General features: G+C 42.9%; 1 protein-coding gene and 1 long non-coding RNA gene across 2 annotated transcripts in view; one reads left to right on the top strand and one right to left on the bottom strand.

Annotated features, from left to right (window-relative positions):
- Positions 1-19,074, top strand: part of SDK1 (sidekick cell adhesion molecule 1) — a 363,863-nt gene that overhangs the window by 326,499 nt on the left and 18,290 nt on the right. The window contains exons 37-41 of the mRNA XM_050713839.1: positions 10,113-10,228; positions 11,657-11,843; positions 12,792-12,929; positions 15,930-16,091; positions 16,898-17,023. Of these exons, the coding sequence (XP_050569796.1) occupies positions 10,113-10,228; positions 11,657-11,843; positions 12,792-12,929; positions 15,930-16,091; positions 16,898-17,023 (729 nt within the window). The remainder of the gene's footprint in view (positions 1-10,112; positions 10,229-11,656; positions 11,844-12,791; positions 12,930-15,929; positions 16,092-16,897; positions 17,024-19,074) is intronic.
- On the bottom strand, positions 15,127-15,912 carry LOC126913486 (uncharacterized). The gene is made up of 3 exons (XR_007708872.1): positions 15,856-15,912; positions 15,455-15,568; positions 15,127-15,196 (listed from the first exon to the last, which is right to left on the bottom strand). It is a non-coding gene; the product is annotated as an uncharacterized LOC126913486 (long non-coding RNA).

The following is a 19,074-nucleotide window of genomic DNA, read 5'->3' as shown; positions in this document are numbered from 1 at the left end:
TGGCTGGCTGTGCCTATGCAGATAGGCTCCGCGTTGCTGCTGGCACAGCTAGAAGAACTGGGTGGGCATTTCCATCCCAGACTCCACTGAAGGAGGGAAGAGAGGGATTATCATGGCCATTTCACACTGCAGTCATCTAAAACCTGTCAGCCTAGGGACAGTATCTTCCCTTGATAAACAAAAGGGGGGGAGGGAAGCTGTTGGAAAGTGGTATAATAAAGAAATCACTGGTTTCACTTTCTTCAACTTTAAACAAAGGGATTGACCTTCTTTGGCACTTTGGAAGTGCCAAGCCTTTGATATGTTAGGGTTTTTGCATTTTAATTTTTGACAATTCTGAACATCAGCAGAAGGCTACTTTTGGGGGATGGCAGGGTGTTTGAAACATTGATTTTACTTTCCCTCCATCTTCAATATAAAAATCTTGCAAAGCTGTTGCAATAACAGGCATGTCCTGCTCCAGGCTTGACACTGGGTTTTCATCCTGTCCCCAGTGCCTTTCTCTCTAAGCCACTGAGCTCGGAGTTAAAGATCCAAGCGAGGTTCACCAACAACGTGCTAAAAGAACAGAGTAAAATCAGAGCAGAGCAAGGAAGGAAAACTATAGGAAGATGCTGGGGGGAAAAAAAGTGAAGAGACCTCTCCCACTCCGAACAGGATATAAATCTCTTTTCTGCTTCTCTTGCATTACTGGAAGCCATTACAACTCCATCCCCTAAATCCCAACAGCACTCCCTTTCAGACAGCAGGATCAGCCACTGGCTAGATCACATCAGTATTTTGTGGTGTATTTTAAACTCCAGACTCACTGTATACGTGGTTTCCACCTGGGGCTTGTCTGCAGCTAGTCCAATTTGGATTTGTTGTTCCCATCACTGCTCCACTGGTGGTAATAGCAGTATAGATAGCACTCAGTTGCATTATCTAATCCTGCAGGGTTATGACAGCATAGTAAAAAATAACAAACTAAAGCGTGCCTACATTAGAGAATTAGTCGTTGCTTGTTACCGGTGGAGCTGCACTGCTGGGGAATTATGGATATGAATTTTCTCGATAAACCTTAGCTCCATTTCCTACTCCAATTGGCTATTTTTGAAGGGTAATTTTAAGTTCTTAATTTGTATATAGATGAGTGCAGAGGTTTCAGAATTAAACTTCAGAATTTGGTAACTTAGCTCAGTAGCTGATCTTAGGACGGTGAAACAGAAAGTAACCGTGCCAGTGTGAATCTGTGGAAGAAGTGTCCTTAATGTCAACATGTCAAAAAGACATCCCTGCAGCTCTCTGGAGAATGAAATCTAATGTCAAGGCAGAAGGAAGCAGACTCTAAGTGGGAGTCATACTGCTGTCAAAGCAAGTTATTCTGCCATACAGGAAAAGGAATTTTAAGAGAATTTACTAGAAAGCAGTGGCCAGATTGAGACATAGATTTGATGGGTTTATTTGACATCTTTAATTCTCCATTGATGATCCAGAAGCTCCCTAAAATGATTTGCAGTGTTTTCATGCTGCAAGTAAAAGCTGAATGTGCGCCTCATTAACAGCTCATTAAGTTGTTAATATTGGTCATAAGCAGCCTTTGGTACAGCACAATGCTTTATACAGTGCAGCAGCTCCTGCTTAGCTCTGGTTTAATTGCCTCTTTTTATCACATCTCAATGTGGGAAAGATGTTTCTGTCCAACCAAAAATCTAATCAGGTTTTGATCAACTGAGCTTCCTTATCTCTTCCACTGCTATTGCTGGCGTAGGTGGTGTTGGGCTGCAATTGCCACGCGATGTTTTGCCCGGATGATGAACTTCTGTCTCACAAACCTGCATCATTTGATGTCAGTTTTCAGCACTGACCGTAGCCTGGGACAGACATACTATCTGTGCTTGAATTCATCATCAGGACTCCCGCCTTTGTTCTGTAGCTGGTGCAAGCAGCAGTGGGAGCGATAGGACAAATTGGCCTTTCACAGTTCTGCTGCGGTGTTATATGGCCTGTGAAGAGCTGAGTGCGGGGACATCCCTGCACAGAGGGCAGAGGGATGAGAAGTCTGATCATGTATGCAGAGCCTTACTGAGCTGACAGCAGAGCTACTCCATTAAAAGCAAAGGAATTAACCTTCCTTTCAAAAACATGAGCAATCTGTAATAAAGTAAAACGGACCATAAATTGCGCTGGTAAAGAAGTGGGGAAGCCCCTGGCTGATAACTCATATTCAAGCAGACCCAAGCTAGAGTTGGAGTATTTTTGACTGAAGGGTTATATTTGCAGCCAAATTTGTTTACTCTAATTGCACAGTCCTGCTCTGCTTGTTTTGCTTCATCCTGGGATATGTGAGCAAAATGTAGTTTTTTTCACACAGGTCTCAGCTCCCGTGGCTTTGTCTCCTCTGGATGGTTTTGCTGTGAAGCCAGCTGTAGAGATGCACAGTTGGTTTTCTTTTCTGACATCTGTTTGCTGCATCCATCGTCAGTCATGGTACTGGAGGCATTTCAGGTTGCCTGTTGTAGACTGAAAGCAAAAAGGTTGCCATTCTTATTATGAAAGTATGAATTAGCAATATTCTAAAACATTATGGCTGCAAAGATCCAGACACTAACATGGTATCAGTGATAGAGGACCACAGTAATGAATTCACAGATACTATGATTGTAAAATAAACTAAGAGAAAACTTTCACTCAGAATTTTAGAAGATATAAATTTAGACACTCTCTCTCCAGGACCATGGGATTACAGTCCTCAAAGGTTTCCCTGGGGTTCCCTGACCATTGCAATCTGTAAATCCTAAATTAATCCCTCATTGGAGGTCAACTATACAACTTGCTTCAAAAGCCGCAGGGAAAGGTTATCTCAGTAGCAGATCTTGCCTGCTCAGTTTGGCTTTTTTTGATACGGCTTTTAACGTTTGGGATATGGCAAACCCAGTGGAGATTCACCCTAATTATTAGATATGTTCTCCTGACTTTAGGGGAGCATAAGGAGTTGTTGGCGCTTATTAGGCTGTAGTAGGTGCTGCTGTTAGCGAACACTAAGTGGGTGCTTTTGTCTGCTGCCGTGAACTTGTGGTATTATGATATTAGAGTGTGGGATTAACAAGTTATAATGAGAGGAACATGAGTGTAAATGGCGGAGGAGGAGTCTCAGGTATCAGCCTGAGAGATGGTCTGAAGTGAGTAGCGTTGCTGCTGTCTAATGGATGGACTTTTTTAAGAGAACTGAGAGTGGTACTTTCCCACATGGTGCTGCTCCCACTCCTGGTGCAAGTGCGAGAGGAGTCGGGCTGGAGCACCAAACACTCGGCAGTCCTTCGCCACCTCGTGCGTCCTTGAACAACCTTCAGTGCCTCCTGGGGGGTGAATCCTGCACTCATCAGAGCTGACACTGCTCCTAGTTACACAACTTTCACACTGGGTTAGCTCCACTTGCTTTAGTGGAACTAACCCTAATTTACATCGATGTGAGAAGGGATTTCAGCATGTGGGTTTACGCCGGCATGTTTGTTTGCGCGTACCTAATGCATGTCAGACTCTTGCTGTTCCAGCTTGTGGGTCTATCTCTGCTGACTGATGGGCTGCCTTTGTGTGAGACTATCTTTGTTGACACAGAGAAAATAGAGAAAAAAAGCATATTTTATTATTTTCCCCTTCCCATTTTAACCACCTGTATGCCCTTTCCAGAGGCAGTCTGACAGTTTTGTAAGGGCTTTACTTCTGGGTCGGTTGTTCTCGGTCTCTTGATGGATAATCTCAGTATGCAATGTGATAGCCTATTTTAGGTTTTTATTAGCTAAGTAGAACTGCGGGCTTCAGCAAAAGCCAAGTGTGTAGCTTTTGTTTGCAGGGTCTATTTCACAGTACCGCTCCATAGTGTGCGCCTTGGTTTAGGCATTGTGCGGTGAACACAGTAACTTTTCTGCATCACTCGGATCATGTCTGCCCCAGGAACATCCTGGATTGCACATAGCTCATTGGGAAAACTGAACTCCGTGTTAAAAGATCAGCAATCACTACACCAGTGTTTTCACCACTGCTGGAAGAGATGGTGAGGGAGAGGATGAGAATTACTTCTGCTTGATTCACTTGCCAGTTTATAAAGGTTCTTCATGAATAAGTCATATCCGTGGAGGTTTCCTCTGAACACGATTGCCTCCTTAGTTTGAAAAAATGGCATTGGCAGATAACCTCCTAGAGTGTGGGTCCATGGAAAGAATACCCATTTCTAGTCCTTGTTTCATTTCAATGTTTTTTCTCCAATACGTGTGGTGAATGTGATCTCTCCTTCTTTAACCACCTGCATCCCTCTATATACCTCTCCAGAAGGCTGACTATATGACTAGACGATGTTGGGAAGCCCCCCAGCGCTTAGCAGAGAAGCTGGGTGTGTTACTCTTGGGTATCATTAGCAGCTGCTTTAATTTACAATTTTTCATGACTTTAATACCCTTAAAAATGTGATGTGGTGAAACATGGCTACTGCATAGCATGTAGTATACAGGCAGGGGGCAAGCCTTTGCCTACCCAGATAATATGGTACAGAGGAAAGTAGTGGTGGGTGCTCTAGGTTCCTCAGATCCCCATTCTGACAGCTTTTCTTTCCCCTCACCATCCCTTCTTTCCCACCAAGGTAGATTTGTCTTTCTTTCTTTTTTGGCTCAATTAGACTGTGCTCCCTCTTCATCAGTGCTGGCAAGGGTGAAAGAGTTCTTCTTCAGGTTAGTCTTGTATCGACTTCTCTTGGTCTCTTGTACGCTAGGAAATGTTTCAATTTCTCTAACACTGATCTATGCAATCTTGTAAATCAGCACATAATTCAACACCCTGAAGAATGGGTTATTTCCTACTTAAAGCCAGCTGTTTCCAGCTGCCCTCCAGTAGGAGGTTGGGCTTCTCAAAGGTAGGGGAGATCAGAGAGCTCCTTTTCTCAGACTCAGGTCAAGTCACAGGGCAACACGAGCCTGTCGAGGCTGGTAACTGGCAGAGCACTAGGTTTTGGTGCCAAATTGTGATGCCTGGATAAGAGTAAGAGCATCATCAGGTCCGGTGTTGGCAAACAGAGTTGTGTCAGAAGGGTTAAGGATGTCAATATGTGTGCTTTTGAATGTGGATTTGCCTGTCCTACTGCATCTGAAATACATCTGAGTAGCCCCAGAAAGAGCAGCTCTTGGGGGGGGGGGGGGGGGGGGGGGGGGGGGGGAAGTGTATTTCCATCACAAAATGTAGCCTTGCTTAAAACAGGCAGAAATTGGTGGGAAACGTCTTTTACATTCTAAATATAGCTTGTACTGCCTTGTCACAGCAGAAAGCAGCTTCACAGTTGCTGTTTTTGAAGCACAATTAACTAATTGTTATTGAACTAATCAGCATAGCTCACACAGCATTCCTAATGGCACAGAGGTACTGCCGCACAGAGGAAGTGTTCCTCGCTCCCACCTTTCTTTCACAGGCACTGTGAGAAAATGGCCAATAAGCACAGAATGTTTTTCTCTCATGCTGCTTTTCCTTCGTGGAAGGAATGACTGCAAACATTTGCAAATACACCCCTTTGTTCTTTCTCAGGAGGATACCATCCTTGTGTTTCTTCTCTAAGCCCAGACTGCAAGAAAGCCTCTTACATTTCCCTTTGCCCATTCTGCTGATCAGCCTCAGCTGTTTTATCTTGTGACCTTCTGTTTGTTTTGTTGTGTTTGGCTTTTTATAATCCACTTAACAGTTGCTTATCTCTGCCATAACTTGAGGGCAGCGGCTGCAGAGGGAGTGGGAAGGATCTGTTCTCCATCCCACTGCAGGAACAGAACTTCAGTGCAGCGAGGCTGGCTTTGGCCAGACGTTAAGGAAAACAAGTAACCCAAGAGTACGTTTTAAGAGTTATTAAAATAGACAGAGTCAGTGTGGGGATGGCAGAGGAATTTGGAAAGGGGTCAGTGGCCAAGCTTACACAAACATCTGACCAGCAGAGCTGAGCCCAGTGTGATGCAGGAGGCTGGATTGTCTGAGCCCTCTCAGGATCCTTTCCAGCTCCATTTTCCAGAACCGCGTGTGCCAGGAACCAATGTGTAAACCTGGGAGGTGCTGCGTGTGCATGCTGTAATTGTGAGCTTATGCTACATTAAATATTGCTGTGTCTTCTCTCTTGTTGTGGGGAGAAGGTAGATAAGATTACAGTTGATATGCTAGAACATGCTCCAACCACCCCTCCATTAGAATGTGTAGACATACAGATTAGAGGCTTTTAGGGCCTGGAGCTGTCTCTTTATTCTGTGTTTATGCAACACATTGTGCGATGAGATTCTGGCCTCTAAGTGCTAACACCAAAATGCAAATATATTGATTACTAGGGAATAAAAGCAGGCATGTTCACAAAAGCATGCTTTGATGAACTAGGAGGGGGGGGTGGGGAAATGCTTGCTAGATAGAAAAGGATCAGAGGTCTTTATGGAACAGAAATTTGCTTGGGATTGTTTAGAACTGTGGGATCAAGCTGATGCACAGGAAATCTTTGGTCTCTTTTGCTGCCTTTTTTTTTTTTTTTTTTTTGTCTGCATGTTTATTTAAATGGCATGAGTATCGGGGCATCTTGTCCCAGACTTGTTTGTGAATTGCCTGACATAATACTGGCATTATTTAAGTAATTAGAAAGACAGTAGAGGAGAAGTCTTTCACTACCCAGAAATTTGAGCAGATGCAACAGCAGCAAGGAATGCTTTATAAAAACAGTTATTAAGTTTACCCGATGAATCACAAGGATTTGTAGCCTACCTGTGGCAACTGTCACTAAGAAAAGGAACAGTACTTTCATATTGATGAAAAGCTCATGGTGCCACACAGCCCAGAAAGCAAATATCCCAGGCAAGCAGGGAGAAAAACTAAGGTGAACCTTCTGCGGTGCATGGAGATCTAGTGCAGAGCCACTGGGGATTTTAAGCACCTTCTTTTTAAAGGTTATAAGCATTTCCAAGCTCAAATTGTCTGCAGCATGAGCAGAGGCTGTTCAGTTCAAGTGCAAAATGAGGACATTGATAAGTTTAAATCTGGATTTAGATGTGTAACTTTTTTAATCCCTCCATTTTCACTCTCTCATTGCTCTAACTCCAGATAGACTTGTTGTCTTTTCACAACCGTGCCAACATCAACTCAGTTCGTAGCTGTTGTTATTTTTGCTAATTACTATACAAGGCTTTTCTCCTTACTTTTTGACTGAGAGTTTCAAGGAGATTATCTTAAAGGTGAATTGAAATCCGGTAAGAAAAGAAATGTTTGCAAATATCTGCATGAGATTCCAAAGCAGGATACGTGCAGAGAATTAGATTTCAGGAATGCATACATATTTTTCAGGGAAAGTGAAATGCTTCCCACCTGCCACGACCTGAATTTGGACCCTCAGGGGTCTATGTCACTCCTGCTGTAGTTGATAATGTCACTAACACCTAAAGCAGTGTGAGGTATGAGGCTTTAACCTTGCTTTTTATGTATTAGTGATTTCAACAGCCATGAAAAAAATCAGAGCTCAGTAATCTTGAACTGCATTCCTAGAAGGTAAAAGGCTTTTGAATTCACATTTAAGATGCATTCACTTTTATTGGTACAGGCTGTCCGTACGTTCAGTGAGTGGTTTGGGGTTTCAAGCAGGTAGAGTCTTTAGGGATGTGTTTCTTCCTTTTTAAAGTATTTCATTTCACTGTTAGTGTAATGTGCTGTGTGCACAGAGCCGCAGCAAGAGTAAGCAGCACTTTTCTGCTGTCCCTTGCTGTCAACAAGAAATCTGTGCTTAGAAGAGGAGGGACACATCAGCCTTTGAAAGTTGAACATAGGGACAGACACACAGGGCACAAAACCAACACAATTTGCATGTTGTTGAGGCTCTGGGGTGGTGAAATGTCTTTTTTCCACTGTCCTTTATTTTTTATTTTTCCCCTCCCATCAAATTTTCCACCACCGTGCCAGCAAAAGTGCAGTTCCAGCAGCGAGGGTGTCAGTGGAGAGTGATCACTGGCAGTTTTTAACCATTGTGTTTCTTAGACATGCTCTATAAAAAGGTTTGAGGAAAAATGGTGTTTTTGTGGCAGCAGGCTGCACACGCCAGCTCTTCTAATGGTCGCAGCTCGGAAGCAGCAGTTGTTCCAGGCTGGTGTGTAGGATCCAAAGAAAAATGCTATTGCAGACACCGCTTCAGACCTGGGTATTGAGAGCACTTTGAAGTTGTCAGCTCAGGACAGACAGTAGTGTCACTACCTAGAAAGAAAATACATTGCTAAAGTGATCCATTTTCTTGTGATTGTACATATTCCTGTTTCCCTGAGCATGTCATCATCTGCAGATCTCTGAGATGTATTTTCAGGTTTGTGTTATGTGATCGCTTTGGCTTCGCACTCTGTTATGTGCTGTGAAAGTCTCAAAATCCTGAGATTTTTGGTCCTTAGCAGCACTACATTGCAGTGAATGCAGCCAGCAAGCCAGCTAGCTGCTCCCTTCGATACCCCAGAGAAACAGAGGAAAGCAGGGCAGCAATTAGATGAGAGCACCCCTGTGAACAAGCCAAACCTATGTTTTACTGAGAGTCATTGTCACCTCATGCGTTCGGTACATCCAGCCAAAAAAAGAAACAAAAAAAAATAATAACAAACAAATAGTTTTAGCTGAGCACTGAGATAATGGCTATTTTCAATTTTGCCTTACACATTTTAATTGTACAGCAATAATTTTGCAATAGAGTTGCCGGTGGCAAACATGCAAAAGACATGAACTTTATTTATGTTTTGGATTATTAATGTGGCTGTTAAAATTCCTCCAGTTAGTTTTGATTGAATTGTTTTTTTGTGCGATTCTGTCGTTTAATGGAGCGGTAAATAAGAATTTCTGATAATGAGCCCAAGCATCTGTCACAACAACCTGGCGCTGGTTATTAACATTTCCATTAACGGCAGGGTGGGCAGTGATAATATGGAAACCACACAGTTAGAACAAAATAAATAGTTGGTGTCAGGCTGAGTGGGTGTTAATTACTATTTTATTTTATAACGCTGGGGGGAGGGAGTATCGGTAGAAAAGTGTGACTTATGAAGGTCATTCTCTCTAAAGAAGGAAGTCTCCAGAGGAACAGATAACCGGGGCTATCTTACTTGAGTAGTGAATGTTTTATCACTTCTATTTATGGCCCATAAACAGGCAGAGAGAAAAGAGGCAGCTTTCTCAGGTAGTCTGGGTGAAGGCTGCAGCACCATGAGCACAGAGAAAGGGGAAACGTGCCCTTTGCCCTGCTTTTCCCTTCCCACTTCTGGAGTTTGAACATGACACGCTTCGGCATCTCTCCTGTAAACAAAACGTGCTGTTTTGTTAAGATCTGCTGGAGGCAGAGGCAGCCAGGTCTGGAAAGCAGACCTTGCTAGCCACTGGGGAGGAAAATCCACCTGCACTGAGTTGGATCCCAACAAAAGGGAAAGCTGGTGTGACCCAGGTGCACTTGAAGGAAGCTAAAGATTAGTTTTCTTGCACAGCACAATGCAAAGAAGTGTCACCGGGAGCTGAGGGGGTCCGGTATGTGTAGGTGTAACGAAATCAGGGCTAACAAGTAGCAAGCTAAAAGCCATTCTGTCATACATAAAATATTAGTTGAATTGATTAGTATCTGGTTTGGGAGGTGGTTTACAACAGCATTTTGGCCTTCATTCTCAGGCTGCTACAAAGGCCTGTAAGAAAGGCCGGGCTGCCGGTGTGAGGGGCCTGCCTTGCTCCCACAGTTCCTTTCAAGAGGAAAGGAGCAAGAAGTTGTTGAGGAGCCCAGTGTCGCTGCCAAAGGCAAGCCTGAAACATTACCACAGAATAAAGAAAAGATTCGCTTTTATTTCCCAAAGCTGCTGACAGGATTGAGTTTGTTCACTGTCTAACCTGGTCTGTGTGAGACAGAGCATCACATTCTCTGGAGGCTCGGCAGCTTCTCGGTCCACACGCGCTGCCGCTTTATACCTGAGACTTCCCCGCAATGCTGACGCCTCCAGGGCCAGCTCTGTTAGCTGGCTGGCGGCGTAAACGGTCTGTCCTGGGTCCTTCCACAAATGGAACACTGCAGCCTGGATATGAACTAGTTCTGCTTGTCACTATTAATTCTTCTGTCCTCCTCTCTCTAGCGCCAGCGATGGCCCCACAGAACATCCACGTAAACTCCCTTTCTGCGAGCCAGCTGGAGCTCACCTGGGACCCTCCTCCTGCCGACAGCCAAAATGGGAATATACAAGGCTACAAGGCAATACTTCTGCTTCTGCTGGTTTCATTTGTCTTGCTTGGCTTTGCTCTTACTTGTAAGATAGCTCTACAAACTACAGCTGCCCTCACTGCACAAGGCAAATTAAAACAGAATTCAGACTGCAGTGTGGAAATGGCATTGTGTCCTGAAATCTAAAGAAAGAGAATGAGGCAGGGGAAAGGGGGGAGAAAAGGAAAAGAGTGTTGCTATTTGCAGAGAAAGGAGAGCATGGGGAAACAGGGCATACAGACAGGGAGGCAGCTACACTTATTCAGGCAACGTATCTGCTCCAAAAAGCAACAGACACAGCAGAGCTTGGGGCAAAAAAAGTATTGAAGAAAACTAACTGAGCTTTCTATCAATTGTTCCAAAGCTATTAGGAAAAGCAGTACTTCCTCCAAGCTAGAAGCCTGAGCCAGGTCAGATTTCACAAGAATTATTTCATTTCCTTAACTTTAACAAAATTAAATCATAGTATTAATTGCATTTGGTTCATAGGAGACAAGGACGTTGCACAGGCATGTTGTTTAGCTTCTCCAGCAAGAGAATGGACCCTCAGAGAGTGGAAATGGGCAAGTCTACAAACACTGGAGCTTGGCTTGGGTTCAGTGTCTGGCTCTGCCTCTCGCCATGAATTTAGATCCATAAGCGAAGAAAAGCCAAGCCAATGTGAATAATCTGGCATCCCTTCTTGGCAGTAACAAGCAACCTTATATATCAATTCATGTTCTTTTCCTTTTCTATGTATATAGATGGCTCTAACAGCTTGGATTGTAGAGCCAAGGTAGAGTCTTGCCTTGGCTCATTCTTTCAACTTTCTGGCTTGCTTTGGCCTGTTGTAATGCTCTCCGTGCCAGGCCTGTCCAATAAGTAGGGCTGGCAACACTTTTCTCTTGGAATCGTCTTCTCCAAAGCCTAATTTTATGGCATCGGGATAAAAATTATGTAAGGCGAGAATGGGGAAAAGTACCTCAAGGAACTTTAGGGAAAGTCTTTATTACCCTCTTCAGGAAGGCATTTGCTTGGCTGTCCTATGAACACAAATGGTGAAACTGTTGTGTGCATAGGGAGGCAAATTATGGGAGCATTGTATCAGGGTGCCAGTGCTGACAGGCAGCTAGCATTTTAGGGAGAATTCAAAAACTGACCTGTCATTGCTGAGCTCTGGCACCTGCTATCTGTTGTCATTAGGCCACATTCTTCAACTTGTGCTCTATTTTTGAATGATGTATTCAGCTACGTGGTCACAGGACTCAGGGTAATTTCCAAAGGAAAGGAGAAGATTGAGCCCGTGGTAAAAAGTGTTAGCATCCCATTTAATGGAGGAGTCCAGAGCAAGGCTGCTCCATCTTCCTGATCTTTTACAGCTGTAATGTTGGGATGTTTTAGAGGTGTAGGAGATGCTAAAACATCTCACTCTTCCAACAGATTTATTACTGGGAGAGCGACGTCCAAAATGACACAGAGAAAGTGAAGGTTCTTTTCCTTCCGGAGACGACCGTCCGGCTCAAAAACCTGACCAGCCACACGCGGTACATGGTCTGCATTTCTGCCTTCAATGCAGCCGGGGACGGCCCGAGGAGCAGCCCCTCACAGGGCAGGACACACCAGGCTGGTATGGGATCACTTTCTTGCCTCAAAGCATGGACGTGGTGGTCATCCGCACGTAACTGGGCAGCAGCTGGGGTGGTTGTCCAGGAGGGTACTGGTGTTTAGAGTTATCTTTAGATGGGTCATTACATTATAATGGTTGTGGAGGGGGAAAAAGAGGGATCAGAAAAGGCAATCGTGGGAAAGGGAACAGTGCAGCGGAAGCTAGAACAGACAGGCAGAATGACTGATCCCTCGGCGAGCTGATCCAGAATGAAACTGTCTGTGGATCTCTTTGTGGCCTCTGCTATCACATCTGAAAATCTAAACTTGTCTACAGAGCCTGGAAATTCCCCAAGCAGTCTTGTGAGAGAAGTGTTGTGATTTTTGCAATTCATCTTTTTTTTTTTTTTTAAGCCACACAGACTGAGCTGTGCTGGATGTGACCGCAGTGGGAGCGCTCCAGCAGTGCAGCAGGCAGCACCGCTGTGGCTGGCCATGAGGAGGAAGCATGCACTTGAGCTGTGTGCTCACTTAGTGCCCTTCTGTCTCTCAGCCCTGCAATTCTGCTGCTCTTCTGAGGGAGTTAACTTGAGAAATCCCAGCATCTGCAGCACATTTCCACCAGAAATGACAGGGGGATATCAAACATGTAAATGCTGCATGTTTTCTGAAAATCAGCAGCTAGATAGAGAGCAAAGACAAACTTAGTGTCCCTGTGAGAGTCTTTTCCTTCTTTGTCATGTCTCCTTGCTTGCTTTTGAGATCCAATTTTGCAGTGGAGTGGGTGGTTTTCTTAGGACAGGCTGTGTCTATGATTGATTATGGGAAATTTTGATCCAATTGGTAAATCCCACTCTTAGTTTGTTTCCTTTAGATTTAGGCTGGGAAAAAAAAAAAAGTGTTCTATAATATATATGTGTATCAGATTCACTATGCCTGCTGCAATTCAACATATTTGTAATCCTTTCAGCACCCAGTGCTCCCAGCTTCTTGGCATTCTCTGAAATCACTTCCACGACACTCAATGTGTCTTGGGGCGAGCCGACAGCAGCGAATGGAGTCCTGCAGGGTTATCGAGTAGTCTATGAGCCTTTGGCTCCCGTCCAGGGTAAGAAAGACCTAAGATCATACATATTCATAGGAAAATGACAGAAATGCACTGAAGCATCTTTTATCTCTCCCCAATTTCCTACTTGCTCTCTGCCATTTTCCAAGAGAGGCCAGGTGGCAGAGGGTAAGTAAACCAATTCTGCTTTTGCCAAAACTATTCAGCAAACTGTAATATTGTGGAATATAGCTTTTGTCTGTCCTCTCTCATTTTCTTGCACAAACTATATTCTGCATGATTTGAAAAGTCATTTTACTGCCATTGTTACCCAATGTGGGAGAAGAGGAAACTCAGCCTGAGAGTGCATGATTGTCTTCCCATGTTGCACTATAAAATTGCTGAGTGGGCTCCATCCCAGAATAGTCGTCAGGCTCATTTGTGTTTCTTATCACATCATGTGTCACTTCTGTTATCGCAAAGATTGCCTGGGCATCAAATGTGTTAGTCATCATTGGTACCACTGCTACTTTTGACAGGGGAGAATAACTGTGATAGAGATTTAGTCGTGTCTGTTTGTTTACACAGAGTTTTCAGGCAGCATTTTTAACCCAGCACTAGATTTAAGCTACACCACATCAATGTGGTGGCCACAAATGTTTCCTTCATTTGCCAGAACAGCAACAGAAAATAATTTGGCAATTTATCTGAAAACAAATGTAAATTAATTTCAAAGGTGAATTAGAAAAGATTGCAGTTTGGGGATGGTCGTATTAATATTTTTGGATTCCTGGTAGATTGCCAGTAGTTCAATAGGATGTCCAACTTTGGCAGTGTGACAGCAGGGAGAGTAATTTCAGCCATTGCCAATCCATTTTAAACTCTTTTCCAAAGAAATGAGGATATCAACCACTAGTATTTGCTGCTTCTGTAAGGAATAAAGATCTATATTGTCTGAATATCCATGTCTCATGCACTGAGAAAATTATACTCAGGAATGAAAACATGAGAATAAAAGCACTTTCAGCCTTTATGGCTGGCAGATCCAAGCACAAAGAGCTAATGCGGAAAGCATTTCTAATTTTGACCAAGAAACGTGCACAGGGTATGCAGGAGGTTCAGGCTCTGTGGACATTTTCTGCCTCATATTCATTCTTACACAATGTTTAAGAATACATTTTTTTCCCTGAAAGTATGAAAGTGTCAGGTCATATTTTCTCTATATGCATTTGATTTAACCTCTTCAGAATCTTTGTTTTCTTTTCTTCTCCTCCCCACCTCTGCTCTTTCTGATTCCAGATTATCTCCTCTTCCCCTGTAGAAGATTTCTGGGGTGAGCCCGGAGGTTGTAGAGGGCTTTTCCTTCCATTCTAAATTTTTGCCTACATTTATTCTCCAGTTTCCACCCATTTGCTCTTGTGCCAACATTTTTCTTTCATCAAACATTTATTCTCCCTCTGTGGTAAGCAATCCCTCCCTCAAAGCCATCATTTTGCTTAGAAAGATAGAAAAGCCGTGCTACTTTACTTACGGGGCAAGGCAAAGCCAAACTCTCTGAAGATGGAGCACATCTGCTGAATGTGCTGAATGTCACCAGGCAGCAGGGCTTGTGGGGCCACCACCTACCTGCCAGACCCCCTCATCCTGCAGGGTCCTCCCAGTCCCAGGTCTTGAGTTCCTCCGTGCCTACACTACAGTAAAACACCCGGACCAGAACCTTTTCCTGTATCTTTTGACTTTTCTCCCATCTGTGATTCTTGGCTGAGCCTCCTCACCATTGTGACACCTCCTGCTTTCTTGCTCATGAGCCACCAAGAAAAACCTGCCCATTTTGCAAAACTTTTGAACGGTGATCTGTCCTGTAGCGCAGTCTTCTCCCTGTTTGACCTTTTATTGTTTAAGTTTTACAGTGTTATGTTTTACACCATAATAGACAACAAAATTGCCCTGGAGCCTTTTTTAACAGTTCCTTCTTTTTTTCAGAACGTTACTTTGAAATGACAAATGCTTCATGATTTGTCTCTGAGAAATGATATAGTACACCTAGGGAAGGAAGGAGCACTTTTACTGCTTCCTCATTAACCGAGGAAAGATTCTCAGAATTATAAATTGTCTGGGAGAAAACTTTGAACAGAAATCACTTGGACATTATTCTTTATTTAACTGATAAAAACTGAAAGAGGCATCTTGATTTGCATAAAATAGGCATTCAGATTGAAACACTTCTTCATTCTGTATTTTTTCTGGAGAGAAAACTAGCAGACAGCTTTCTCAAGTGGGAAAAACATTTTTCCACTTCGTATCTTCTTGGTTTGAAATGTTACATACATCTACAGGACCAAAAAATGCCAAAAGGACTCTATTAATTCAAACATTTTTTGTTTTGTAAAATAATTCATGTATCAAATTATTTCTATTTACTTAGTTTTAGAAATTATCAGTAAAAACTATATTTTAATTCATCCATGCAAGAAAAATTCTTAAAGAGTGAGGAAGAGTGAAACACAAGTCATGACTTTAGCCTTGTTCAAATTAATAATGCTTTGAACGCATCCCCTTTTGCAGTGGTATTTATACCCAGAAGTTACCTATGAGATATTTGTCCTTCATTCTGCATTCACTTGGTAATGGTGGAAGCCGGGACAAGAACAAAGGAAAGAACCTGGCCCTTACATCCTCCTCCAGGGCAGCATTGTAGGTTACTTGGCAAAGAAAGAACAGAGAAATGCTTGCATAAGAAGCAATCTGCAAAGCTGCAGTCCTCTTCGTTTACCTCTTCCTTTCTTCCCAGAGTAATTAGTGAAGTTGCATGTAGTCTCTTGGTAATTTCCCAGTTGTGTTGTAAGGTTTTTTTCTTGTCAGTACCCACTTATCAAGCTTAAACTCTAATTATACTTATCAGTGCTGAAAATTGGCTATTATCACTACTTAAACTCCTTCTAATTGTAAGAAATACTTTCTTAGCAAACAGTTAGATAATTTTACTTACCATCTAGATGTAAAAAGCTATTTTTTTTTTCCACTGCAACCTTCTCTTATTTTTCATCTTTGTGGCTACTTCAGGGGTCAGTAAGGTGGTGACTGTGGACATAAAAGGGAACTGGCAACGCTGGCTGAAGGTCCGAGATCTCACCAAGGGCATGACCTATTTATTCAGAGTGCAAGCCCGAACCATTGCCTATGGACCTGAACTGCAAGCCAATGTCACAGCTGGGCCAGCAGAAGGTAAGTGGAACCATAAAAGCATGTCATGAGCTAGATAAGTTATGCAAACGCAGTGCAGCAGCAGGAAATAAAGCACTTGGGGCTTAACATGGATTTCTAAGCCAAGGAGAAGTTGAGTCACAGGAGCTCAGGGCATGATTCAGTGGGTTTCACAACTACCCATGAAAAACAAATCTCTTTTTTTTTTTTTCTGAAATCTAAAAGACTGATGTGAATAAACAAAACAGTGTGAATAAATCATAGCACAAACTAGCCACCCAGGGAATTCAAAGCTACAGCCAGACAGCGTGGTTCATAATTCTGGTTGTAGTGCTGTGCTTTGGAGTCAGTACTAGAATAATTCTGCCTAAACCAGCAGAGGTTCCTGGATGTAAAATCAGGAAGAATTTACAATTGTTTCCTCCTGACACTTTGGCTTGTGCACAGGGAGATGTCTGCAAATATCCTGATATGCCAAGAGGAGGCTGAAATTCAGCATTCTCTGCTTGATACAGTGTGTGTACCAAAACAGTTGGTTCTCCTATTTGATCAGTGACAACAGATAGTCTAACAAGGTAAAGTCCCTCCAATTATATCATTTTTTTTCTTAACAGACACACCTGTAAAACCTAGCCATTGGTGTTTGTAATTGGTGGGACTAGAACCAGTACAAAAATTAGCCCAGTAGCCTATTGAGCTGTTTTATATTGCACGTGTGTTGACCAATACTTCTGGATTATTTTTTTCCTTTGTCACTAGAAGACATGAAGAATACCACACTATGTCTCTGATACCACCCACACTTGCCATGTCATTTCATCCTTCAGGGTCTCCTGGCTCCCCTCAGGAAATTCTGGTGACAAAATCTGCTTCTGGGCTGACGCTACAATGGACTGAGGGAGATTCAGGAGAAAAACCCACAACCGGGTACATTATAGAGGCACGGCCCTCAGGTAAGCCATGGGAAACATGGACAGCTTGGTGTTTCGAGTTCCCTTCCTTTGGTCCACGCTGAAACCCATCCTTCAGTGGAGAGATTGTTTGTTGTCCCAGTAAGCTGCTGGGATTTTGTGAGAGAAAGCCGTCACTGCCCAGTATTAAGCCTTTGCTAATTTATTACATGGTTTACCAGATTTTCTCCTGTTTAGGAATAGTCACAGAAAATTACCCTAAGAGCTCTAGTTTCCACTGTGCCACATCACTGGTAAATCATCCAACTGATGAACCAATAGAGTTAATAATTAAAACTCACTTAAATGCTTACAGCATCTCTCATGCACAAGGACCTTTAAATACTTGCAAACTGTGTTTTGAGGACCACAGATAGAGATCTATCCTTCGGCAGCAGAACTCAGCAGCTAATCACCATTAATAGCAGGGCCAGAACTGTAGCAGCATGCACACATGGCTTCCCCTGTTTGTTCTGCAGGGAGGGCATTAGTGGGTGAGAGGAGTCCGCTCATCACCGTGGGTTTTTTTGGTGCTTTCCCAGAGCTCCTGTGCTTCTGGCATTTACATTTTACTGAAGCTGCTTTCTGCTTTTTCCCAAATATTTTCCCAGTTGGAACAGATCATATTAAATTTAGGCGTGCTCTCCAGCTTGTTTGCAGCCTCTCCTAGTTTGGTACCCCTTGCATATTTATTAAGCGCACACTTTCTGGTAGCCAAGTCATTAACAAAAACAGTGAATGCTGCCAGACCCCTGTTTAATCTCACTTGATAAATTCCCTCCACTCTGACAGGGAATGCTGATACCCACTCTCCAAGTACAGTTTTCAGCCGTTGATGCATCTACCAGATACTTGTTTCATGTAGGCCGTGTTTGAATGTCATGATGTCAAAAGCTTTGCTGAAGTCAGGATAGATGATGTCTGTTCTTTCTCCTCTATTGACAAGGTCTGCTACCCTGTCACAGGAGGAAATTAGACATGATTTATACTTGACATATCCATGTTGGCTGCTTGTTCTTTCCTTTTTTTTTTTACTTCCAGGTGCCTACACATTGCGTGATTATATATTGATTAAGTGAATGCTTATGTTTGACTATATAAAGGATCCTAACTGTTTCTTGGATGTGTCTTAAATGTAAGATTGTATTTAAAACCAACAATATTAATTGCATTTAACCAGACCAGTAACAAAATCATTCTGGTCATCACTGAAGCTACAAATTTGCATAATCATAGTTGCCTTTGATAGAACTTGCTCTGCAGTGACCCTAACATTTCTTCCTAATTTCTGTCATTTAACATAATTTTTTTCAAAACAAATTGAAGGAACATGTGTGCATTTTCAAAGCACTGGAGTTTCCCAGTGTTCAAGAGTTTTTTTGAATTAGAGGCATGACACTCAATGCTTCCGTTTGCCTTACATCAGCTTATTGGCTCTGCCTTTATTTCTTTGTATGCAGAAAATACCCTCTCTTATTTAAACAGCACTGTTTACAGGTAAAAGTTAACAGGTGAAGTTAAACCAGAACCCTTCACTGAGGCTTTCTTACCAGCTTACATTTCCCCAAACGGGGTTTTTAAAGTAAATTTATTTTAGAGGGAAACCTGTACCACATATACAGATCATTTGCAAGCTGGAAATTCAACTTGTGAGTTGCTGCACTGCAAATTGATCGGATGTTTCTGGGGTTGCCTCACCTTTGGATGCGCACCAACACTTTACAGTTCATGGTTAACGATGTAGGATTTGTGGTCCACTCTTTTTGAGTAGAAGGAAAATAGCCCTTCCAAAGCAGGTCTGAGCTGCATTAACCCTGGGTCATTCCAGCTGGCCCCACTCCACTGATCTTGGAAACACACAGAAGAGGTCTTATTCTCCTGCTCTTGCAACCTGACTGTTGAGGCATTTAATTCCTCCTCAGATTATTTTAATCCTATTCATGCTGCTGTACCAAATGAACTAGCCATTTGTATGCTGGATTCTCACCCTTAGTTCTGGTTGCAGCTGTAGAAAGCGTGAAATGTGATCCAAGAGAGGAGACGAACTAATTGGA

The sequence above is a fragment of the Cygnus atratus genome, chromosome 15, assembly GCF_013377495.2.
Source record: "Cygnus atratus isolate AKBS03 ecotype Queensland, Australia chromosome 15, CAtr_DNAZoo_HiC_assembly, whole genome shotgun sequence".
Taxonomy (NCBI): Eukaryota; Metazoa; Chordata; class Aves; order Anseriformes; family Anatidae; genus Cygnus; species Cygnus atratus.
This window is presented reverse-complemented; position numbering and strand designations above follow the sequence as displayed.